This window comes from Heteronotia binoei, chromosome 16, assembly GCF_032191835.1.
Source record: "Heteronotia binoei isolate CCM8104 ecotype False Entrance Well chromosome 16, APGP_CSIRO_Hbin_v1, whole genome shotgun sequence".
Lineage (NCBI taxonomy): Eukaryota > Metazoa > Chordata > Lepidosauria > Squamata > Gekkonidae > Heteronotia > Heteronotia binoei.
The window spans coordinates 39,059,748-39,085,606 of NC_083238.1; the positions used below are offsets into that span (position 1 = coordinate 39,059,748).

Genomic DNA, 25,859 nt, shown 5'->3' on the forward strand with positions numbered 1-25,859 from the left:
AGGCTTCTGGAGTCCATGGCCCACTGGTGGGCCTCCTGATGGCACCTGGTTTTTGGCCACTGTGTGACACAGAGTGTTGGACTGGATGGGCTATTTGCCTAATCCAACACAGCTTCTCTTATGTTCTTCTGTCTGGGGCAGTGATGCTGTGTATTCTTGGTGCTTGGGGGGGGGGGGTATCAGTGGGAGGGCTTCTAGTGTCCTGACCCCACTAGTGGACCTCCTGATGGCACCTGGTTTTTTAGCCACTGTGTTATCCAGAGTGTTGGACTAGATGGGCCAGTAACCTAATCCACCATGTCTTATGTTCTTATGCCCTGCTCTTGGCCATCCAGAGGAACTGGTTGGCCATCGTGTGACATAGCATGCTGGATTAAACAGACCATTGGTCTAATCCACCAGGGCTGCTGTTATGAACACCCTACACTTGGGGTCACCATGCATCAGTTGTGACTCAGTGGCTCATTGTTTTTCTTTCAAACCCCCTCCCCCAGTCTGGGCCCCAAACCATCTTTTATCTATACAGCACTATCAATAGCCCAATGCAAATTTAGATTATGATAATTATCAAGACTCTGCCATGCTAGTGGAGAATCTGGGATGTAGTGGTGTGGTGTGGTGGTTATAGTGCTAGGCGACAGACTCTGGTTCAAATTCTTGCTCAGCCAGCAAAGCTTTTTGGTGACCTTAGTCCAATTGCTCCCTAACCTATCTCACAAGGCTTCTGTGATTCTTGATGATAAAATGGGGAAATCAGAGCTATGTGTTTACAGCCCTGAGCTTTGTGGACCAAGAGTGGGAGAAACTGTACTACAGAGATACCAACTTATTGTGCGATCTCTCAGTCCTCTTGGACCGGCCCAATTGTGGATCTGCATATGGAAATACTTTGTAGAAGTCTGCTCCAAGTGAAAACCTAAGCCTCAATAACCAATGTCGTGGCCAAGTACTCTTGGCTATGATATTTCACATGCATTGCTGGTGGAACACAGTTTGCTGGGGCGGAGGTGGGAGGAAGCAGAGAGAATAGTCACGGAAAGCAGTGTTTCATGCTTTTTGTTCAAGCTGTTTGTCACTAGTTATATGCTCAAGACCAGTTTTTGCACTGCAGGTAGTGGTAGCTTCCCATGGCTCTGTATTTTACTATGCTAGCTTGGTAACAGGATCTGTATGCTGGAAATCATCTGGGACTGCCAAGTGTGGTGGTTATACTCCGCCCTGGTGCTGAGCTTTTGGGACATTTATTTCACCAATAAATGCTTGCATGCTCTTGATGTCCAAATATGATTTATGAATGTGCTGGTTCACAAGATGTGGCTTCCATATTTATGCTTTATCCCGGCCCTTCTTTCTTTCCCTAGATCAGCTGTTACGATCTGCAAGCCAGCACTCTGACAGCAGCGGCTTTGCTGAAGATTCCTCCACCGACTGCTTCTTGCTCAACCAGCTGCAGGTAGGTTTACCGCACATCGTGCAAACCACTGAACAGCTACTGAGATGCTGTGTCTACCAGATCTGCTTCTCTGTTTATAACTTCTTATACTTAACCATTTACCAGGGCTTCAAAAAACCTGCCCTTCAGAGGGCAGGTTGGGTGGAGGGGGAAGAAGTGCTGTTTGTAAAGAAAATTTGCACTGTTAAAAAAAAAATGTCTTGCAAAAGTTACATTATGTTAGGTGATTTAGTATTGCAAAAGTTTTTTGAATTGTAAAAGTTACATTATGTTAGGTGATTTAGAAAAAGAGCAATAACTGAAAGCAAACTGGTCTTTGTGCACTTCGCTCCTCCACTGAAGTCGTTCCCTGCAAACTCCACGGAGTGTTTAGCATCGTGTCAAAGATGAAGGAAGCCATTCTAGGATGCAGGGACCTCTTTCTTGGAATGTTATGTTAAGGGCAGTGATGCTGTGCAGGTAACATACTTGTGTGTAGTGCCATGTTCTCTTTTTTAAAATGAGGAGCTCCACCATTCCCCAATAAGTTCTCAAGATTCTTGACGAAGACCTGCCTTGTCTGTGGAAGATGTAGGAAATGAACATATGAAGCTGCCTTATACTGAATCAGACCCTCGGTCCATCAGAGTCAGTATTGTCTACTCAGACTGGCAGCGGCTCTCCAGGGTATCACGCTGAGGTTTTTCACACCTATTTGCCTGGACCCTTTTTAGTTGGAAATGCCGGGGATTGAACCTGGGACCTTCTGCTTACCAAGCAGATGCTCTACCACCAAGCCACCGTCCCTCCCCAGTGGCATGCTGTCTGGTCCCTAACCAAGACTTGACCACGAACACCTTGTCTAAGTGCAGTAAGGCCCTACAATTCCATGGGAAAGTTCATTCTTTTCACATCACTGCTGGTTATTTGATTAGTCAGATGTTTCACTTTCCTTTTGAAATTTCAGATGACTGAATTATAAAGGATTATAAATATTACAATCAGTATTTTTTTAATTTAGTATAGTGGGAGATGTCTCTTTACACAGGATGTCCTTTGAAACATTTTCCTTTCCTTCCAATCCTTCTGGGTTCACCAAAATCCTAGGCATTCTCAGATATCAAAATGTAGTGAAGACAGGGGTTTTCTCCCTCATCGAGAAGAGTGTATTAAAATTCTGTGGCAGTGACTGACAAAGCAGTACTAACCAGAGGGGCATCCTTCGAAGCCCATGATGTCACTCGGCTATTCCAAGTGCAGTCTTAAGCCAACTGACTGGTGTGAAGTTTTCCTGGTTGTTCTCAGAAGCTGTGCAGCCGCATCGGCCCAGACAAAATCCAAAGAGTAAGAACGAAATCCGTGTAATGCTTTCTGTCGGGACCAACCCAGTTGACACAAAACATTGTGCAAGCGTTCGAGCTCGCATCATCCGGCTGAATGTTGCAAAACGTTTTCAAAGATAAGAAGGGTAGAAGGCAAATTCTTCAGTCTGTGGAGTTAAGGCCTGACCTAGTATGCTTCATTTGAGGGGTGCAATCAGGCAGTTAGTTTAACTTGATGGTGGCATGGTGTCGTCTTACAGCACATTCTCCAGGAAACTGAATTCAGTCCATGCTGTCCTGTCACTGAAATACTGAAACCGTTCCAGGTCTATCCAAAATCCTGCCAAATCCCAAACAAGAGAATCAGTTCCCTTGCAGGTTGAGGACACCATTTTTTAGCCTTGTTCACGTATCCATTTGGAATTCATGTAGAATGGTAATCATGCATGCAGTCAGCCTAAAAGTCCAGTCTTATTGTGATAGACTGTCATACTTTTGGAAGGGGGTACAAGGAAATAAAATAAAACAAACTCCCAGCATTTTGTGGTTCTCTTGCCTTTGTAACAAAATTGCACCAGCAAACAAGTTCTTTTCTTTACTCCATGCATAGCTGTCTTTCATTAGCTCAAGTTCTCAGGGGTTTCTTTTTGGGGGGGTTAAGAGAGCAGAAAGGAACAAAACAGTTGCTTGTTGACGTCTCCTTGTCTGAATGACTGCATTGACATCCTTGCAATACGTAATGTTGACCTGGAATGAAGCAAGTTTGACTTACGCTGTCTTGTTCTTAAAGGAACTTCTGTCTAGGTCTTTCCTGCACCTTGCAGGAGCAATGGAACAAAAAAGAAATCTGAATGAAAGAGCTCTGGATGACTTTTTTTTTCTTTAAAAAATCTAAACTGGGTATGTGTTCCTGTATATACGTGATAAATTAGTGCCCTCTACTGTTACAACTTTTTATTTGACAGCTAAATAGCATTCAGCATTTTAGAAGCAAATTACAGAAAGGAAGGTTTCAGGTTTATCTTTTCACATTTGTTAGGGCGCTCTGGAAATTGTAGTTGGGATTTCGGCAGAGAAAATGAGCCCAAAATTGCCTTTATCTGACAGTATTTACAATAGGCTGCAATCCTGAACGCACTTGTTAGCAAAGAACCACCATTGTGCTCAGTGGAGCTGATTTTTCAGCTTTCTGCTCAGGATTCCACCCTTAATGTCATGTCTCACAGTAATGTGGAGAACAAAATGTAACCCACACAACTCACGAAAAGAGTATCTCCTTGAACCAGCTTCTGTTAGGAGTCGTTTTCTCTGCCTGTAGCCCATTGTTGTTAATGAAGATCCACAGCAGGTATCTCATCTTCATTCTCCTCTCAACCATTTGATCTTTTCCCCCGACCATCTGTTTCTCTGGAGGAGTCCTCATGTATGTTTCAGTGCCTACCTAGATAAATATAATGGAGAGCAATTCATCACCAAAAGAAAAGAAGAGGAGATTGGATTTATATCCCACCCTTCACTCAGTCTCAGAACGGCTTACAATCTCCTTTCCCTTCCTCTCCCCAGGGCCGGATTAAACCCTGTGGGAGGCCCCTAGGGAGTCAAAATCTCAGAGGCCCCCTCACAAATTATCTCAGAGTTAGAGCAGCCGCCCCGTTGCCTGCAGCCCCTGCTGCAGCCTGCAGGCACCTTCTCAAAAGCCCCTTTGACAAAGTTCTGGGAGAGAGGCAGAGAGAGGCAAACTTGGTGATGATGCCAGCATCAGCCACACCAGGCAAGTTGGGCAAAAAGGTGCTCAGTTGCTGGCTGCACACGCAGGCTGCGAGGGCTGCAAGCAGGATGAAAACCTGGGGGGAGGGAGCCGGCCCAGGTTCCCTAAAGATGTGGGGGCCCATAGGCCAGTGCCCATTTGGCCTAATTGTTATTCTGGCCCTGCCTCTCCCTCCTTTCCCCTTTGAGGTAGGTGGGGCTGAGAGAGTTCTCAGAGAGAACAGCTCATTTGAGAACTTGTGATTGACCCAAGGACACTCAGTGGGTGCATGTGGAGGAGCAGGGAATCAAACCCAGTTCTCCCAGATGAGAGTCTGTGCTCCTAACCCCTACACCATTGTATGGGTTCTTTTAAAGACGTAAATTTTACATAGCATTCTTTCAAAGTCCCTCCAAAATGTGGTGAATCACAGATCCTGGTGCATGCAGATCCACAGAGCTGTTAGAGTGCTGCACTAGGTGTGGGTAGATGTGGATTCAAATAAAGCCCCCTCTCAACCGGTAGTCTCCCTGGATGATGCTAGCCAACCTTGCAGAAATATCAAGGGTAGCTGGGAGAAGGGCAGGGGACTATATAAGCCACCCTGAACAGCTGAGTGGAGGAGTGGCATAAAAATATAATTGATAAGTATGATACCAGCTGTGTCCCGTTTCCACGTGAATATCCATATTGGATTATGTGAAAAACTTCTTGGTCTGGACCAGGGGTGGCCAAACTATGGCTTGGGAGCCACGTGTGGCTCTTTCACAAATATTGCGTGGCTCTCAAAGCCCCTGTCGCCCAGCTTGGAGATGGTATTTCTCTTTTTAAATCACTTCTCCACGCCAACCAACCAGCAGCTTGGAGAATGCATTTGAAATTAAAGTTGCTTTCTTTCCACCTCTCCCTCCCTCAAACGTCTGATGTTCATGTCTTGTGGTTCTCAAACATCTGACATTTATTCTATGTGGCTCCTGTGTTAAGCAAGTTTGACCAGCCCTGGTCTGGACATACCTTGAAATTTCAATCTGTGTGGCTGTCCCTTTTAAACTTGGGAACAGCTGCCAGTGCATACACTGTCTGTCACATGAGCTTGTAGAAAGCAGAAGTGGTCTCTTTGGGGTTTCACCTTGAAAACATCTGCTGGCTGCATGCATGCATGCATATCCTCTCACATGCTCATCATTTATCTTTTTAGACAGGACAGTCTTTTTTCCCCATGATTGTTTAGGTATTGAAACCAATTCACCCAACCCCAGCATATATGTTCTATGTTTGGTGGGATGCAGGAGCAGTTGCCGGGGGTCATGTGCCTTTCGAATTGCCTGTAGAATATTTTAAAGAGAATTGACGCGTACAAGTTTTAAATAGGGAAGTTGGCCTGGCTAAGAGGATCTTTCCACCTGTTTTGTGCTTAGACAGATGACATAAATGCTGAGAGTTACCAAAGCTGCTTTCATGGCAGTGGCCAGATGGTGAAGCTAACAATGCAGTCTGTGCAACTTTTGGCTACCTCACGTCTCTCACTGTCCACTGTTTCAAATGATGACATACTGGGAGCAGAGCATGCTGGGAGAGGGGGGGCAGTCAAGGGAAGGGTCTGTTCTGCCGCTGGCTTGTCCAACTCCGTCTCCTCAGAAGAAGAGTCTATGCGGTGTTGCGCAGAAATGTATTTGGCCTCACGTTCTGAGGAAACGACGTGGAGAATACCTGCTTTAGCATACTTGGGTTTTAAATTCAACAGGCTGCAGGGGATCAGGTAAACTTGCTTGGGTGACTGAATTCGGTCTCTAGGCTGCTCGCTGGCCATCCCTGCTTTGGATTAACATGGGTGTGTGTATATTCTTCTGCCTCCAGAAAACGAGTACTGGAGGCAACCCATAGCATTTTATCTCTGAAATTTATTTATTCAGTATGTTTTTCCCCACCCTTCCTCCAAGGAGCTCAGGGTAAGGTTGCTAACTGTGGGGTGAAGTAAAACTGGAGATTTTGGGAGTGGAGCCAGGGGACGGCAGCAGCCCCGTAGCTAGGGGCCATGGGGGGAGGGGCCAGTGGGGGTGAGTGCAGAAAGCTGGGGATGCTGGGAGCCATCCCTCTCCCTCCTGCATGATTTAAAGAGCCTGCCAATCAACTGATCGGCAGGCCCTTTCAATGGCATGAGGGGGCAGTGGCTACTCCTGCAAGTCCCTTCCCTGCAATTTAAATCACAGAGGGGCGTGGCCATGGAATGGGGGTGAGTGACCCCAAAAATTCCTGTCATGGGGCCAGGTCCCGTGGGTCCCAGTTAGCTACAGGCCTGGAGAGCAAAGTATGGGGAGAGAAGGGACCTCAGCAGAATATAATGCCATAGAGTCTTATCGCCCAAAGCAGCCATTTTCTCCAAGGGGATTGACCCTGGTTGTCTGAAGATCCACTGTATTAGTGGGAGATCTCCAGGTGCCACCTAGTGTTTGGCAACCCTACCTCTCTTCTCCATTTCCCCCCTCACAACAAACCTCTGAAGTTTGGTTGAGAGACAGTGACTGTCCCAAGATGACCTAATGAGTTTTGTGGCCTGTGGAAATCTGTGCCTCACCCACATTTTTGTAGTGTTAATTTTTCTTTGTATGGAGGTACAAATGCTTTGGGGAATTTCTGATGGTAACTTTTTGTTCCGTATACTTCCACAGGGACACGAGTCCTTGCAGGCCATGGGGAGCAGCGCTGACAGCTGTGACAGCGAAACAACAGTTACGTCGTACAGTGAAGAACTCAAAACACCAATAGCCGAACATCCATCCTATTTCAGTGAACTGGATGAGGAGAAATTCCTTCTTTCAGAAGCAGAGCAACAAATGGGGGAGGTAGTTTCTGAGGCAAATGTGGGAGAAGGTGAGAACATTCCAGAATGCAAGGCCAGTCAGACTGAACCTGAAGAAGATGCAGAGTTCAGCCAAGGAAGTTTCCTGAGAAAAAACGAGGACGTTCCTGCAGAGCAGGTTGCGTTTGAAGTACTGGAAGAAGACAGCGAAGAAGGTGATTTAGATGAAAGCAGTGAGTGTGAATTCCCTCAGTATACAACTCACCACATTCTCAAATCTATGTCCTCTATAGAAAGCGCCAGCTCAGCCCCTTCCTCCGCAGACAGGGTTAACGTTGCTTTGGAAAGAGCCCAGAAGAAGCTCAGCAGTTCATCTGATCCTAGAGCTGGACGCACCCTGCTAAAATCCAAAGACCTTCTTTTCAAGCACAGGCATCGGATGGCTAACCTCAGCTATCCCCTCCGGCGCTCCCAGTCCCTTCCCACTACGCTACTAAACCCCGTGAGAGTTGTCTCCTCCATGAATGTCCAGCTAAATCCAGGAAAACAGACTCTGTGCAGCCCGCCTTCCTTTACTTACAAATACGACACGCCTGAGGAAGAGGAGAGGAGAAACTGCGAAGAAGTGAAATCCCTTGGGGAGGCCCGTGACAGTCCTCCTCAGTGCAAATCCACACTTTTTATTGCTACTTCACCCGTTAGGAAAGGAACGTCTCTGCCTGGAGGGAGCAAGGTGGTGGATGAGCCCTGCCGGAACAGGATCCACAGCTGCCCTTTGCACCTCCCGGCCCACTTGTCCCAGTCATCGTGTTCCCTCCATTCTCTTCATTCCGATTGCCTAGAGAGGCCCCTGTGCGCTCACGCGAGAACGTTCAGTACACACAGCATCCCGAGTACCCCCGGGTCCAGCTGCAGCGGCTTGCCTTCTCCTTTCAGCTGTCCTTACTCCTTCAGGAACCCGGGCCGCTCCCACCAGCCGCAGCCTGCGCATTCCCCTTCCACGGTTGAAATGCAGCTTAGGAGAGTCTTGCATGATATCCGAAGCTCTTTGCAAAACTTGTCGCAGGTAAGAGAGAGCTAAGATCATTGAGGGGGCATAGGCAGAGCTTTTTTTTTTTTTTTTTAAGCAGGAACGCACAAGAACACCATTCCGGTTGGTTTGGCATCAGGGGGTGTGGCCTAATATGCAAATGAGTTTCTGCTGGGCTTTTTTCTACAAAAAAGTTCTGTGTGAAACAACAGTGATGTCAGGGTGTGTGGCCTAATATGCCAATGAGTTCCACTCGGCTTTTCTCTACAAAAAAAGCTCTGGTGATGTCATGAGCAGTGTTCCCCCTAAGCTGAGTTAGTGTGAGCTAGCTCAAAGATTTTTAGCCTCCAGCTCACACATTTTTGTCTTAGCGCAGGAAGAATGACCCCAGAGCACACTAATTCATGCAGTAGCTCACAACTTTAATGGCAGTAGCTCACAAAGTAGAATTTTTGCTCACAGGACTCTGCAGCTTAGAGGGAACATTGGTCATGAGATGTGGCCTAATATGCCAATGAGTTCTTCCTGGGCTTTTCTCTACAAAAAAAGCTATGTGTGAAACAATGGTGATGTCCAGGGGTGTGGCCTAATATGCCAATGAGTTCCTGCTGGGCTTTTCTCTACAAAAAAAGCTCTCCATGAAACAACAGTGATGTCATGGGGTGTGCCCTACTATGCAAATGAGTCCATGCTGGGCTTTTTCTACAAAAAAAGCCCTGAGCATGACGATGCAGTTGTGAAACAACGTGTGTGAAGACTGGGCAAGGGCTGTGCTTCTTCCCTGCTTTCCTCTCCTCCTGCACCCATTTCTGGCCTTGGGAAAACTGATTCCTAGAGAAGCAGGACCCACAGAGAATAATAGTCACGTAGGCTGGAAAGCATCGTTGGGAAGGGGGTGAAAAGACAATATTTGTTCTATTCCATCACTAGTGTTCCTCTCACAGAAGAGGCTGGAGGGAGTGATTTTGTCCCCTTCTCCCTCTGCAGTGCAGCCTCCCTAGCAGCATTCCCTCTAAGTGTGAGCTAGCTCATAGATTTTTTAACCTCTGGCTCGCACATTTTTGTCTTAGCTCAGGAAAAACGAACCCAGAGCAAACTAATTTATGCAGCAGCTCACAAAATGGAATTTTTGCTCACAAGACTCCACAGCATAGATGGAGCATTGCTCCCTGGAATTCCCAGGGTTGGAAATGGCTGCTGCGGAGGGGGCAGGCAGGGGAACTCAGAGAGGATCCGCAGCGGTCAGGAAGTGAACCCATAAGCTACAGTGGATCCATCTGTCCTAGTTTAAGCAAAGGTGAGCAGCCATTTTTGGCTCAAGTACGCAAGGGGGAAGATGCAGCTTCTACCTGTAAGGATGTTGTGGTTCTGTTGAACAACAAGAGTGGGGAAGAAACGAGGGTTGTCTTTGGCCAGAGCCAGCCAAGTTCTGTTGTACTTCCACACTTCAGCAATTTGCCTTGCACCACCTGGGCAGTTGTACAGAGCCAAGAGGGAAGGGGTGGGCATAAATTGTACTTGTGACTGCCTTCCATGATGCCAACTCCACTCAGGGGCTATACTGGCCGTGCATGCCACACAGAATGATCTGGCAGTCCACTGTTGGGTACATATATGGGATGGGTGTGGTCTATACCTGCTTTATCCATTACCTGTTTTGCCTTACTAAAAATATGTTCTTGTTAAAATGCTTGCATGAAAACCTTACATCAGGGCACATTGCATTGTTTCAGGGATTAATGCTTCCATTTCCCCAGCCATTCGGTGGTGTCTTTGTTTATTGAGAAACAAACGGAAACATCGAACGGTGGTGTGATGAAGCTCGCGCTGAGAAATTCTCTGCTCAGCACTCATCCACGGACTGCTACACTGCTTCTTGTGTGTGCTTTTGACATAATTATGGCATATTTGTAGCATACAATGAATCTCAGGGCATGCTTATGCTGGGTACAGGACTCATCCGCCCGCTGAAACAAAGCGGATATTTGTCCTGCTTGCTGGCTCTGAACCAGCAGCTGTCCGAATAGTTCTTTTGTGCTGTTAAACCCAAGACATGGCCTTTTCCAAGTGCTGCTGTGAACACAGATGGAGCAAGTCATGTTTGTGTAAAAGCCAAGTTTAAGCCAAATAAAGCTAGCACGGAAACCTAGAGGATGAAATACACTGGAAGGTGTGAATGCCAAACAGATGTTAGCGGTAAAACTAAGTTGAAGCACTGGGAACACATATTTCATTATATCTATCTTCTCTCTCCCTCTCTCTCTCTCCCCCCCTCCCCCTCATACACACATATAAGAACATAAGAGAAGCCATGCTGGATCAGGCCATTGGCCCATCCAGTCCAACACTCTTATGTCACACAGTGGCCAAAAAAACCAGGTGCCATCAGGAGGTTCTTCAGTGGGGCCTGGACACTAGAAGCCCTCTTACTGTTGCCCCCTACCCCAAGCACCAAGAATACAGAGCATCACTGCTCCAGACAGAGTTCCAACAATACACTGTGTCTAATAGCCACTAATGGATCTTTGCTCCATATGTTTATCCAGTCCTCCCCCTCTCTCTGATTTAATGGTTACGCTTTGATTCTTTGGCTTTAAAAAGTTGTTTTCACTAAATTAAGCCTTACAAAATTCATTTGTACTTAATAGCCTTGTGACTTAATAGTCCTGTGACTATATTCCAGTATGTTTTCCTTCATGAATGTCAGGCACCATAGACCTAGGATGAGCAGAACATTGTTCCTGGCTGACCAATTGTTTAGATGGCAATCTAAAATCATGGTCTAAACTTGCACCAGGTTTCAGGGCACAGTTTTGAGATCTAGAGTTGAATCCAAAATAAATTATTTGTATAGCAGAATGGAACTTTCCTACCTCCCCCCTCCTTTCACTGCAGCCCACCGATCTCCACAAAAAATCTGCTTTTGCAAGATGAGGGGGACCCCAAGGAATGAAATGAGGGGGCTCTTCTGTAGGAAGAGGAAACTGTCAGGAAATGCAAATTTAGCCTGGAATTTAACCCATAGAATGGATGCCTCAGAGATGTTCGATGAGGGGGAAAATATTGCTAGCTGAAACATGCTACTGATAATGAGGGACGCTTAGAGCAATTTTAGCAGTCATTAATAAAAGAAACATTCACTGTGGGTGCTATATTACTGTGTTTTATCCAGAGCCATTCTATATTGTGTTCACAAATGCCGATTGTGAGGCTGTTACATCACACTTGGAAGATATCCCAAAGTGAAGGGTAAAAAAATGACAAGGGCTTACTAATCTAAAGGGGAAATCTTCCCAACGTTCACTTGTTTATGCTCTGTTTCTTGCCTGAGTCTTCAGTGAACCATTCAAGAGTTTTAGAAAAAGACAATTCAGAAAATTGTCCAAAGGGACAGTTTTGTGCTTAATGCTGTGGTAAGCCTGTCTTCACAGCAAAAGCTGAAGTTAAATGCCCAATTTTGCTTTGAGGTGGTGGGGTTTTGATATTGCTGAAATTCCCTCAGTATTGATGGATGTGGTGAAGGTCAGCAATAATAGTTATTTATTAAACATACCTTTTTCATGGTCTCGAAAGTGTTCAGGGTGGGTACCGTATATAACTGATGTTCTGGATTGAGCGGGGTCCAGATGATTTAGCTGTTTTGGACACTCTTCACAGGGGGTGTGTGAATTGTCTCACAAACAGGGCAGGGGGAGAGAGGAGGCAACTCTAGCCAAGCCCTTGATTGTGGGAAGCACAGAAGTTGTTGTTGTTATTTTGCTGTCCAGTTAATTCATTTGCCAAACAGGGCAGGCGGGTTTTCCTCAGAATGCCAAAGGGCTTGGAGGCCTTCATCCCATTATTCCTAAGCACCTTCTGCCTAAGTGGAGAAGTAGAACTCTCTTGATCTGGTTTTCACTTCAGTCGCCCTTGCATACACATCTGTTCTGAGACAGAGAAGTCCCTTTATGAAGAAACAAGAGTTTGCATGCCTCTGCTGAGATAAGCTTTCCCAAAGGGGGAAAAAATTACAAAATCAAGAGCTCATTTTTTTTTTATCCCACCCTTTCTCTAAGGAACTAAGAGCAGCACATGTGAGTCTTCCCTCCCTGTTTTGTGCTTGCAGTACAGTGAGGTGGGTTTGGCTGAGATGAAGTGACTGGCCCTAGCTCACCGAATGAGCTTTAAGCCTGAGAGCTATTTGAGCCGAGGTATTGGCTGTCCTAGTCCAAATGGCAGTGACTGCTGAACTGCCATTTTGAAACTCAGCCGGCCTGATGAGCCACCATTTTGTGACTGATTGCTCCCAGGGTTCTTGAAATGAATTAAGTAGCTCTCAGGAGCTTGAAGTCTGCCTTCCCTTGCTGTAGCTAAAGATTTTGAAGAGAGATTCACAAATAACTGGGAGTCCTATTGTATAGACAAATGTTGAAATGTGTTATTATTTCCTGCAGAGGGAAATTCCTCTGTCTCTGACACGCAACATAATATTTAGTGAACTTGGCCAGAATTGTGAAATCCTTGTGATTGTGAATATGATAAGAGATTGATTAATCTGTGGAGTTTAAACTTTTCCTTGATGTGTTCATAGTTCAGAAGACTCTGATTTCTACCAGACTGACCACCTTTACCCTCACTTGAAGGGGCCAAAGTTACTGCGTTTGTGCTCAAAGAGCTCAACTTGTTTTCTTAGATCTCCTGTTTGTAGTAGCCAAGTGAAGATGCTTCCAGAAAAGTCTTCCTCTCTCAAAGACAGCAAACAGAAATCATAAAAATGATATTGCCTTTGAGCTGGAATATCAAATTTTTGGGATAGAGAGCTCACTTTTGTGGAATCCAGTGTGTTCAGGGATAGAGTAGTGGCCCAGATTAACCTGGATAAATTGGGTGGCCTTGAATGAGTCACTTTCTCAGCCTGTCCTACCTTGTATAAGGTTGATGGGGAGATGAGTTTCAATGTATTGCCCTGAGTACATTGCAGATGTGTTTTTTGAAAATCCCCTTTTTGCATGTGAAAAACCAAACCTCAGTCAGCTCATTGCATAGACACTCATTGTCAAATTTGGGTCTTGAATTCTGCTAATTGGAGCTCACACTTTCTCCTCAGACTGGAACCTCTTAGAACTGACTCAGAATGCATACATGGTTGGTAATGGTTCTCCATGGGATTGCAGTTTGCAACACATTGGAAGGCTGTGCTTTTCTTTTCCCCTGCCCTGCTAACATTTCACTATATGTGAAAATGCTCTGAGGTCTGTATTTCTACACAAGATGCCAAAATGAAAGCAGAATGACAGCTGAATTGAATTGAAGGACAATGGGAAGACCACTCTGTCTCAGATTTTATGTAACGTTTTTGTTTTGGAAGAACAGCGCAGTCCTGTTGGCGGTGTCATTTCCAATTTAACACATGTGGGTCCCATAGAGTGAGACCAGACAAGAGGATCAAGTTTGTACATTTTAAGCAGTGCTAATTAATTCATCTTTTAAACGAATGCAAACCAATCTGGTGTACAGTGGCCAATTGCCTGCATTCTTCCAAGGTTGTTCACAACCACCTTTACCTCATGTCACAATTCTATGGTGTTTGACTATTGCCTGTTGCTTTAAGTTGTTAATGCAACCAGCTTGTTCAAACTGTCTTATTGATACATACATATTTTGGGGTTTTTTCCTCAGAATGCTGTTATGAGAGGTCATGACATTACAACTCCATCTTACAATACTCAGAGATCATCTGTTCTACCTCTATATGAAGTAAGTGGCACCTTCCTTTCTTTTTTCTGTGCATGATAAAACATATTTTTCTTCTTTAAATTATAAACAGATGGGTTGTCCTCATGAGAGGAAAGCAGTTAAACATAAAAACATAATATGTAGATTTCAGTATGGCAGATGGTTTTTCTCTCCATATATTCTCCATATGGTTTTTCTCTCCATATATTCAGCCCCCCTCCCCAAGTTCACTCAAGACAGACAATGGAACATGGGTCAGAGAGGAGTTTTATTTGCTTGCGTTCCAAATTTCTCCCAAGCGGAGACCTGAAGCGGCTTACCTGGCTTACCATACAGAAATACCACAGAAACAAGGGAAAGAGCGGGAAGATTTGTGAGTGAAGATAGGTCTCTTTTCACTCCAACTCTAAACTGTGACCCTCAGGCAAAAAGTTAAAGTAAAAGAGCCCTTTAAATTTTGCCCTTCAGCTTGTCTAGGTGTTAAATACCTGTGAGCAGAGGAGAAACAAACTTGACTAGATCTTGTTTGGCTACTGCTAGTCATCTTACAGGCTCTTCCCAGCTTCCTTTCCTGCCAGTTAGTAGACAACCTTCATCAGGAAGACAGATTCATTATTCAGTTGTTGGCCTCCAGTGGTGCCAAAGAAAAGTCAGCGGAGGACCTTGTTATTTTACTTGGAGCTCAGGGTGTAAATGATGCTTCTTTCTCCATGCCCATCTAGAATACATTCCAAGATCTTCAGGTTGTACGGAGAAGCCTCAATCTCTTCAGGACGCAAATGATGGATTTAGAATTGAACATGTTGCGCCAGCAGACGACTGTTTACCAACACATGACTGAAGAAGAGAGGTAAAACAAGTAGCTTGTGGCAGATTTTGAATAGGGAACCTGATGATGAGTCTCACTTTAGCAGCTTCTAGTTATGTTGGTGTATGTGTTCAATTCCCTGTGTCTGCTAAAATCTACACACATGCACACCCAGTTCTCATTCATTCTCAGAGCACTGTTTCTTCCTAGGTGGGCGACCCTGAATAAGTCACAAACCTCCTTTTGTTCTCCTCCCCAACCCAAGCAAGTCGGCCGATGGCTTTCTTCTCCTTCCTGTAATGCATACCTAGAACCAGCAGCTAGTTTCTTCCTCTGCTGCTAAAACCCTTTGTTTCTCCTCACTGCACACACTGATCACTGCAGCCTCTCTCCTCTTCACTCGCTTCAGAATACTTCTGTCAAGAGTACTTCTATCAGCTTTTCGTGCCTTTTATTGTGACCTCTGCCCTTGTGGTAAGTTCTCTTCATTTAGCTTCAAGTTCCTATTCTAAAAGGCTTTCTGCATTTCCAAAGGGATGGTTTGGATGCTTGGGCTTTCTTCCTCGGTCACAGGAGGTGACTTTTGCAGCTACCATAAAGGGGATCTTATTGGTGGAACTGTGATTTCTCAAAATCTCAATTTACAGTGGCCACTATGCCCTTACTAAGCAGGCCTCACCTCTGACATCTGCTATGTAGTCTCTTTTGTGCATTCAAAGCCTTCTGGGAAGTGGGGAGGGGTTCTGGCTCATCAGTTGGAGCATCTTCTTTGCCAGCTGAAGGTCTCATGTTCAATTCCCACCATCTCCAACTTGAAAGTTTGAGAGTAATAGGCGCTATGAAAGACCTGGGTCTGAAATTCTGGAGAGTCACTGCCAGGTGAAGTACTGAGCTCGATAAACCAGTAGACTGACTCAGTACTAGGTAGTTCACATATGTGCTCAGTTGGATTTCATTAAAACACCAGTTCTGCATTATTGCAGCATTTACGATGTGCAAATGGAGGACAATGATTGTTGGGATGCATCCAAAGCCAAGCCTTTTACCAACAGCTTCTTGAACTTCCCATTACAAACATTCTCCGTCTGTGCAACCAACCCTGCTGTCAGTTCTATCATACCACTCCCTATACCCAGCTCTATACAGCATTTAATATGTAGATGTTCTAAATATTACAGTTAACTTTGCAAGCCATGCTGTCTTTCCTAAGAGATTAGTTTTCTGACTAAGGGATGTTCCAGTGGAATTTCTGGCCTGGTTTGGGGACTGAGGTGGGGGTAGTACTTATTTAATTCCATTAGAAATGTATGTGGAATGCTGTATTTCTTCCGTATTTCCTTCTCTTGGTAGATGGTGCCATAGGTGAGAGTAGCCTTGAATCCATGGGGCAGGAGCCTCAGATGGTTCATTCTCCCCCCACCCAGTTCAAAGAATTTATTAAAATTAAATAAATAATTATAAAGATATCACATTTAAATTACAGACGAAACAATTAACATCCCAAAAATGACAATCAATGAAATGCTGGAAGTGGTAACACATTATTATCTTGGTGTACATCCCAACCAGATACAAACTCCTTGCCCAGTTCAAGAAAGGCAACCACTTACCTAATAGTGAATATGTTCCAGATTTTTTCACAGTACCAATAGTATCAGACAACTTGTCTAAGACAAAATATTCCCAAAGCTTAGAACACCAAATTGCCAATCATGGCGGTTCAACTCAGTTGGATTTACAATGGATGGTTCATTGAGCCCTACCTGCTGGGTCACAGTCCCTTATAACTACTGCCTGTCTCTCTCTCCACACACACAGACACACACACAAAAACCCACATTCATTTGCTGCTTTTTGGAAGAACCTGCTACTATGTGCAAGAGTGCCAGGCTTCCTACTCTTTGCATGCATACTCACACATAAATTCAATTCATAAATAATAATACTCAGGACAGGAACAGCAGGACAGCAAGGCAAAGTCTCTCTGTGGTGGAGAAAATTCCTCTGTGGCTCTAATCTGTAGCTTGTTCCTCGCCTAGTGTGTGACTTAGGTTTCTTGTCCCTGGCTCTTGATCTGGTACCCTCAGGCCTGGCCTTGGTCATACTTCTGGATCCTTGTCTTCCTGTCATGTGAACATGGCATCACACGACTTCCTGTTCCATGCTTGAAGCTCAGTGTGGCCCATGTTTGGTGGCAATCCATGTTTTGAAAGATTGAAGATTCCCCTCCAACCACCACCCCTGGCCATAGAATACATGTGAACATGCAGAGAGGCCACGATGCCACTTTCAGACCCAGGATAAGTTCCTCATTTGTTTCTGATGATCACGGTCTCTTCTGTTCTGCTAACAAGGGGACGTATTCTCTGTTTCATTGATCTTCCTTCTGATTTTAGGTACGAAGCTGATCAGCTCCAGACATTGAGGAAATCTGTCCGGATGGAGCTTCAGGAATTAGAAATGCAACTGGAGGAACGCCTCCTCACTCTCGAAGAGCAGCTTAGGAATTTACACGTGTCGTCACCTTACAGACCACAAACGCCCATGGTGGGTGACAGTTGCTGCAAGCATCCACGTAGCTCAGAAAGACGTGTTCGCAATGTGAACTTTGCCTTGCAATTGCCTTGTTCTTTAGGAACCACAGTGCCTCTCAGAGAATACTCCTGTGCAGATATTTTCAGAGTAACAATGCAACAATGCTCCCTCTAAGCTGCGGAGTCCTGTGAGCAAAAATTCTACTTTGTGAGCTGCTGGCATCAAAGCTGTGAGCTACTGCATAAATTAGTGTGCTTTGGGGTCATCCTTCCTGAGCTAAGACAAAAATGTGTGAGCCAGAGGCTAAAAAACTGTGAGCTAGCTCACGCTCACTCAGCTTAGAGGGAACATTGCAACACACGTGTTTGTTTTTTAACCCAACAATAAGTTTGCTTTTGCACTGGGAAAATAGAAACACTGGCTGTATCAGAGATGAGTGACTTTCACCCCAGCTTGTGTTTATATTACTGGAGTAGAACAGCTGTGTGAACCTGGCATATTCTTTTAGGGTGGTGTATTCTTTTTCCCCACATGGTTCCATACTAAGAACATAAGAGAAGCCATGTTGGATCAGGCCAATGGCCCATCCAGTCCAACACTCTGTGTCACACATTGGCCAATATATATATGTGTGTGTGTGTGTGTGTGTGTATATTTACACACACACATATACATACATACATATACGCGCGCACACACACACACACACATATATACTGTGGCTAATAGCCACTGATGGACCTCTGCATAATTTAATGTAATTTAGCATGCACTGTATCAGCAGCCTTAGGATGATAAAGACTTAGAAGTTGATTGTGTCCCCTTGGATAAAAGCGTGCTGGTAGTGATGGGGGTTTATTATCTTCACATCAAAGCCAGGTGGGTCAGCTTGAAGCTGTCTCCACCATGTGCGGATGGAGGACTGGGCTGTACTTGTGATCCCACTGCCCAGTTCCTATAAATCAGTAGAACAGTGTTCTGCTTTAGGGGTTCACCATCGCATTACTGTGCCTTTAAGGTAGTCTGATGACATAGTACTATCTTTCAGCTATACCTCCAGTTTCTCTGGCACCTTGCCTGATTTTGTTGCATAAATATACCTCCAGGAGCCAGCACAAGACACAAACGATTGTATAGGATGCAAGGCCATCTGTATGGTGCGTGTGGAACCTAGTATACATCCACTGATCCTAGTATACATCCACTGGTCAGAGTTTTGGTAAAAACTAATTCAAAATGCTGAAGTCAAAAGCAGAATGCCTCCTCTTTGTACAGAAATCCCAACGATCCACATGAGCCTCTTCAATACTGGCGGGGAGGGGAATCCTTCAATGTAATTCACGGCCCCAAACAGGAGTCTAAAGCTCATCAAAGGAAGTTTCTTCCGTATTGAAGACTTTGTGGACTCTTGATGATTTATGAATCTGTGGACTGTTGATGATGGTTTTTGTCTGATTACTATAGATATCATATGGATTATGATTATTTGAATTTTGAAAGAATTATTACTATTTGAATTATCTACAATTAGTAATTTGGGATTACGATATTTGGTGTATATTTTCTAGCAACCTTCAGTGTGGCTTGTAGATCTCTTGGAATTACAGTTGATCGCCAGACTACAGAAATCTCTTTGGCAGAAATGATAGCTTTGGAGGGTAGATTATATGGTACCACACCCCTGCTGAGCCCCCAAACTTTCCCTCCCAAAGCTTCAACCTCAAGTCGCCAGGAATTTCCCAACTTGGAGTTGGCGACCCTGCCCAGCTGCCTAGCAATGACTTGGGGGTTGAAAGTTCATGGTGTTGTGCCCTTTTCAAGCTCCAAGCAGCCCCATCAATCACTTGCACATCAAACTGTACCCCCATACTGATCCCATTGCTCTAGTAACTGGAAGTGGATTTGGGGAGCTATGTGCAGGGCTTCCCAAAACACAGGATCTGGGCAGTGTTCCCTCTAAGCTGAGTTGGTGTGAGCTAGCTCACAGATATTTAGCCTCCATCTCACACATTTTTGTCTTAGCTCAGGAAGGATGGCCCCAGAGCACAATAATTTATGCAGCTCACAACTTTGATCCCAGTAGCTCACAAAGTAGAATTTTTGCTCACAAGACTGCAGCTTAGAGGAAACATTGGACCTGAGATGTGGTCACTTCGATTCACTGTGCTTGAGGGACATCTCTCCTGGAACGTGTTCAGATCCTTTTTTGTTCAGTTGGCCTGCTGATTCTGACATTTTGGATGGAACATCTTTGCTCACTGAATTTGAAAGGCTAATAAAAATGAAAGGCTACCCCTTTCAGTATCAGAGTATTTCTCTTTTGAGGAGGCAAGTGCAGGAGAGAAAACGAAGAATCACTGGGGTGAACAACAATACTACATCCCTATCATTCTTTGAATATTGTATCTCCTCTAGTACATTCATGATTGGGTTTATTCTAGTTTCTCAAATGCCAGAATAGACTAAAATGAGTTGCTTCTCCGGCTGCCTTTTGGCTGAATGCCTCAGTGCTTCCTCAGAGGTTGTGGTGCCGAAGAAGACAGTTAACAGCTTCAACAGTTTCCAAAAGAATCAAGGCTCTGAGTTTCTGCTGTTTTGTTGCAGGGCATGTATGGAAGCAGAAGCACCGATAACTTGTCGTGCCCTTCTCCACTGAATGTGATGGAGCCGGTAAGTAAACAAAGAGAACAAATTCTTGTTAGGCCCGAGGATGTGGTATGGCCCTCTTTATTTGAAATACATGTCATCAAAATGTGAGACACCATTTTGTCCTCTGTCCTGTGGTGAGAGAATGGTTGTCTTCCATTTTCTCAAGGCACTGGGTAAAGCAGCTGACCTTTCTCCCCTCCTTCGATTCACAGGTTTCTGAACTCATTCGAGAGCAGTCGTTTCTGAAGTCAGAGCTGGGATTGGGGCTGGGAGAACTTGGGATGGAGACCACTGTAGGAGAGAGTTCAGAATCTTTCGACCATGGGAATTCAGATTCCTCGTCGGTGTGCTCTAGTCAAGCCAGCCGAAAAGCTGGCAGGCGTTCATCCGAGACAACTGTCAGGTCCAAACTCCAGAGCAAGAAAGTCTACCGAGCCTGTGTTGCCTTGATGCCCACTCCACCGGCAAGACCAGGAGCTACACAAACCCCTGAATCTTCTGAGGAGCCCACAACCTCGAAACCGGAGGCTGAAACAAAACTTGACAAGGGGGTTCTTGCACCTCCTGCCGAGGAAGTTCATAGAAACAGGGAGACCGATGAACTGCAGCAAGTCATCCGAGAGGTAAGAACAGTCTGACTAGAAATTTTTCCCTCATTATGGCTTGTTTTTATAAACCTTTCATAAGCTGTAGGTTTTAAATCAGATGAAGTTACTCAGAGATAGTTCAGAGATAAGAGTAGGACATGGGAAAACTCGGCACACAATGTCCAGAGAGAATCTTACGGGGAAAAGTATGTGTCTTTGGCCTGCCTTATATCCTCACACAGTTTGTTCAGTCTGATATTATGAACAGGCCGCATTTTGGGCAGGAGCTCACAGAAGCGGAGCTCTGGAACCTCTAAATTTTATTCTGCTTTCTTTCTTACCCCGCCCCCCCCCCCCAACAAATACTTGCTTCTAAGCTCAAATCCCCTGTCAGAATTTTGCTGATCTCTAAGATTTGACAAACTTTCTGAAAAATGTCCCCACCAAAAAATGGGAAAATACTCAAACATATAAAGCAGACAGATGGAAATCATCATGCTGCTGTGGCCACATAGGAGAAAGTCATTTTTAAAAGTATGATGGGAGTAAGGTTTTATGATGACAATTATAATTCAAGAAGCATTTTAAGGCAGCTGCTGAGCTGATATAATTTAGTATACCTTCTGGTGATGTCAGGAGTGTGTGGCATATGCAAATGAGCTATTGAGCTCTGGCACCTCCTTTTCTACAAAATGACCCCTGATTATAAAGAGCAAGTCTGTTGCGGGTCATTCCTCAAGGAGCATTGCTTGAGAACAGGACTATAACGAATATTGTTCAGCAGCTCCCAGTTGAAGTCTTCCAACTAGGCACCTCCAGGATCACAGGTAGAAAATTCTGTTCCAGACCTGCTATTTTCAGATCTCTTTTAAATGGAGAGATGGGCTGAACTTGTGGGCCTCTCCCATGCAGAGCATGGGCTCCACCACAGAGTGACAAGCATTTCTCACCTGCAGCAATGCAACGGCTAAGTCACTTCCAAGTAGAGAATGCCCTTTCTACAAAAAGACAGCAGCCCAGCTGGGCTCACCTGAAGAGCTCGGCAGCCTCTGAAGACCAGTGAATTAGATAAAACCAGTGAAATGTGCGCTTTGTCATCTAGCAAGGGAGCTCCAAGAGGCCAGGCTCTGTTGTACTTTGTGAGCACTGGTTGGTGCTTTTAGTTGTAACCATGCTGAGTGAGCATTGGGAGACACTCTTTGCTTCCACCCTTCCTTGGCCAATCACAGCACCGGCTGTCTGTTCGGTGTTGTGAGGGGGAAGAGATTTTTGTGCCCAGCCCACTGAGGTACACGAGCATTTGTGAATCAGTATGCATCATCCTTTATATGAAGCATAGGTGTAAGGAGCTCTGACCTGCATAGGCCAGGCTAACCTGACATCTTCAGATCTTGGAAGCTAAGCAGGGTCAGCCCTGGTTAGGATTTGGATGGGAGACCACCGAGGAATGCCAGTTTGTAACGCAGAGGCAGTCGAGGTTGTAACACAGTCGATAGCAAACCACTTCTGAATGTCTGCTGCCTTGGAAACCTTACAGGGCCACCATAAGTTGGCTATGACTTGACAGCAAAAAAAAAAAATGTATAGGGCAGTAACCCAAACTTCTTGCCTTCCAATCCAATTTGGCATCTATGGAAATGTCCCAACTTTGACACTCCAAACCCAGGAAATCTTGTTCTCTAAGGAGCTACTGGGATTGAATCTTAGCTCATCAACGGCAGACCAACATGTCTACCCTCTGAAAGAATCCTCAAATTTATTTATTTATTTGTTTATTTTATTTGTATCCCGCCCTCCCCTAACGGGCTGAGGGCGGCTAACAACAGTTAAAACAACATAGTATTAATAATAAAAATCACAATAAAATCATTACATTCCGTTTTCTGCAATTTCAGTTTACAATCCCTAAAATCCAAGATGGCATCATTATTGTTTTTTATTTAGCGCCACATATAATGATGTTGGATGTTATTTGGCGCTCTGCATTTATGCTAGGATGAGTTCAGATGTCAGTGCCTCATTATGTGCATAAACCCAGCAGCTGAGGTGACAGATGAGGCCTGGGTGTTGTACTTGCCTGAGACCAGAGAGTGAGATGTATTTTCCTTCTATTGCCTGAGTCCTCCAAGATGCATCTATAACTCAGAGGAACAAATTGGATGTTTGGGAGAAAGATGCCCAGCTTAAATTGATGGTTGACCATGGCAGCCTTCTTTGTAGATCCCGGTTTAAAGTTGTTCCTTGGATCTTCTGGTGATAATTTCTCACAATCAGCAGTTGACCAAATCATTTATTTCGTATGCATCTTGAGAAGGGCTTCCCCCACCACCACCCACGGCCTACAGGCAAACCATTTCATCCATATTTGCGTCTTGTACATACCGGAAGCATCCACTTTCTTCCAAAACAGAATGAATCCATTGCTGAGAAACCTATTAGTATGCATGCATGATATTTTGGTGCAAATGCCGAACTTGTGACTTACTGAATAATTTTTCCTCCTTCTGTATACTTGAATTATGTTATTTCTTTTTTTTTTAAGAATAAAACATTATGTAGTGTTTCAGTGCGTGCTTAAGTGGACTGTAACGTGCTTGAGCTTTGACCTGCAACTATTTTCTGGAATGCAAAAGAACCCACTAGCCCTTCATGAATACCCTCCCACAGAAGAGCACTGCAAAATACCAAGACGCTTAACCGTTCTTTCTTGGATTGCAGAACATGCAGCCTGAACTTTATCAAAACAGTCTCCAGTTATAGAAAGCAGGGCTTCTTTTGAGCAGGAATGCCCAGGAATGCAGTTCCGGCTGGCTTGGTGTCAGGGGGTATGGCATAATATGCAAATGAGTTCCTGCTGGGGTTCTTCTACAAAAAAAGCCCTGATAGAAAGCGATAATATATACTGGCCAATGTTCCCTTTGAGCTGCAGTCTTGTGAGCAAAAATTCTGCTTTGTGAGCTACTGGCATTAAAGTTGTGAGCTACTGCATAAATTACATTGCTCTGGGGCCATTTTTCCTGAGCTGAGACAAAAATGCATGAGCTGGAGGCTAAAAAGTTGTGAGCTAGCTCATACTAACTCAGCTTAGAGGGAACACTGCTCTGGGGCCATCCTTCCTGAGCTAAGACAAAAATGTGTGAGCTGGAGGCTAAAAATCTGTAAGCTAGCTCACGCTAACTCAGCTTAGAGGGAACACTGATCCTGGCATCCTGTGTTTTAACTAAATTCATTTAAATAAGTTGTGTTTTAAATAAATTGGTATTGATGAATAACAGATATAAACAAACTGACTTGGGGAAGGGGTGTGTGTGCATTTCAGTAGATGGGATATCTATGGACATGTCCCTGTTATTTTTCAAGACAGTGGTGTACCCTTGCAAGAGGATGGGGAAGATGAGGATTGATGCCTTGGAGCAGGAGTGGAACTGCATTTCAGAAAAGCACTTTCCCCATCTTCTCCTCTCATTGCAGCATTCTCTGCTCCTTGGAGTCACTGGACCCTCAGGTACAGTGTAGGGAGCAAAGTCCAAGTTTGCAGCAAGAGACTTACCAGAAATTACCTTTGCTTCCTCTGTAAATGCCAGTTCATTGAAGGAATTGCTGTTGTACCAGTGGAATGTCCCCTTAGGGCATTCTGAAGACATCAGTTTCCAAGAAGCTTCCCCAGAAACAACTGGCCTTCATCACATACATGTAATTTATCAATTGGGCAAGAACGTACAAATGCTATTTCTGGGAAGCCATGCTGTTTGTTTTTAAATATCATTTAGGGATATAATAACCTGGAATACTTTTTTTTTTTAAGCAACAATAGCAGACTAGCTGCAAGACCAGGGTTTTCTTTCTTCAGTACAGCCATTCAGAGGAGAAATCAAATCCTTGGCAAACGACATTTAACAGAGCTGCCTGACACCTCTGAAAAAGTGCACGAGAATTACTCATTCCCAGTGAGCAAATTTTGGATTTAGAGGGCTTGCAGCATCCTGCCAAGGTCACACAGGAAATCTGGAATAGAACATACGTTGCCAGGAATAGAACATACGATGCTTGTTCCTAGGCCTGTTTCTTTGCACAAAGATGAATCCATCCTCTTGTTTCTCTCCGCCCATTAACTGTGTTAATTTAGGGAGCCATCATTGGTTTGTTTTGGAATGCGATATTTGTTTCCATCATCAGATGTAGTCACAGCCTTGTAAATTTGCTGCTTGCCTGGGGGGAATAGCTGCTGTCCCACTCCAAGAGCAGCAAGCTGCACAGCGCTATGATAGGTCCATGTGTGTTCTCTCTCACCCGGGTAGCAGCAAACAGGAGACCACAGCTATGTACGTAAGTAGTCACATTGGGCAGCGTTGGAACACTGACTTGTGGCTGAGGCTAGAGAGAAACTAGGACTAGTTGCCTCAAGGGTGGCTCAAGGTGTTTTGCCACCACCTCCTATGACTTTGGAGCCACTTTACTGGTGACCTTCAAGGCAACCATCTTGGCTCAGAACGTAGGAGCATCGTCAGCACTCCCTCTGCCAGTTGGTGTGCCTCAACCAGCCACTTCAGTTTATTTAGGTGGTGAACCAACTCTGGGTGTCACTCATCCTTCATTGTATGTGGAGGTTTCCTGACTCACTTTTGGCATGGGCTCCTTGTCCTGGAAGGGGTTAGGCTTGCCAACTGGTCTATATTTTTAGTTGTTTTATAAGCCAAATGTATATCCCTGAAAGACATTTAATACGGAGAAAAGGCCATAGAGTGTTGTGTACTCACCCTAATGTGGAAGCAGTAGGTGGAACCAGCCATCCTCTAAGGAGCCTTCCTCCAACTTGAGTGGTGCTTCACTTAAAAGAAGAGCCCCATAAGTTGGAGGAAGGTTCCTTAGAAGATGGTTGGATCCACCCCACTATGTCCCTGACAGGGTGAGCGTTGAGCATTCTGAGGTTTTGTCCCCATATCAAAGTCCCCCTCAACTGGTAGTTGGCCTCAAACTTTGCTCAGTAGAGTGGTCGGATCAGGGTAGTATCCACCTGTCATGCCTGATGATGTTGCCTTTGGGTTTCTGGCTCAAACAAAAGTAGGGAGGCAAGCCAGTGTGGTTGGCTTTTCACTATGCTGGAAGGACCTGCACAGCAGCAGATATCCAGTGTTGCTGCCTTTGCTTAAAGGAAGGATTGGAAAGGACCAAGGTAGAGAAGAATGAATGGGCCTTCAGCTCCCTCTATCAGCTATTTCTTTTCTTTTTCGTGA

General features: G+C 44.8%; 1 protein-coding gene across 2 annotated transcripts in view; it reads left to right on the top strand.

Moving 5' to 3' along the window:
• ITPRID2 (ITPR interacting domain containing 2) overlaps positions 1-25,859 on the top strand; it is a 100,068-nt gene that overhangs the window by 68,492 nt on the left and 5,717 nt on the right. The window contains exons 10-16 of one of the 2 annotated variants that reach the window (XM_060256895.1): positions 1,362-1,453; positions 7,171-8,367; positions 13,990-14,067; positions 14,769-14,896; positions 17,251-17,401; positions 19,994-20,059; positions 20,251-20,661. In XM_060256895.1, coding sequence (XP_060112878.1) covers positions 1,362-1,453; positions 7,171-8,367; positions 13,990-14,067; positions 14,769-14,896; positions 17,251-17,401; positions 19,994-20,059; positions 20,251-20,661 — 2,123 coding nt within the window. Of the gene's footprint in view, positions 1-1,361; positions 1,454-7,170; positions 8,368-13,989; positions 14,068-14,768; positions 14,897-15,046; positions 15,297-17,250; positions 17,402-19,993; positions 20,060-20,250; positions 20,662-25,859 lie in introns of those variants that run through there. The other variant, XM_060256896.1, reaches the window with a different exon arrangement.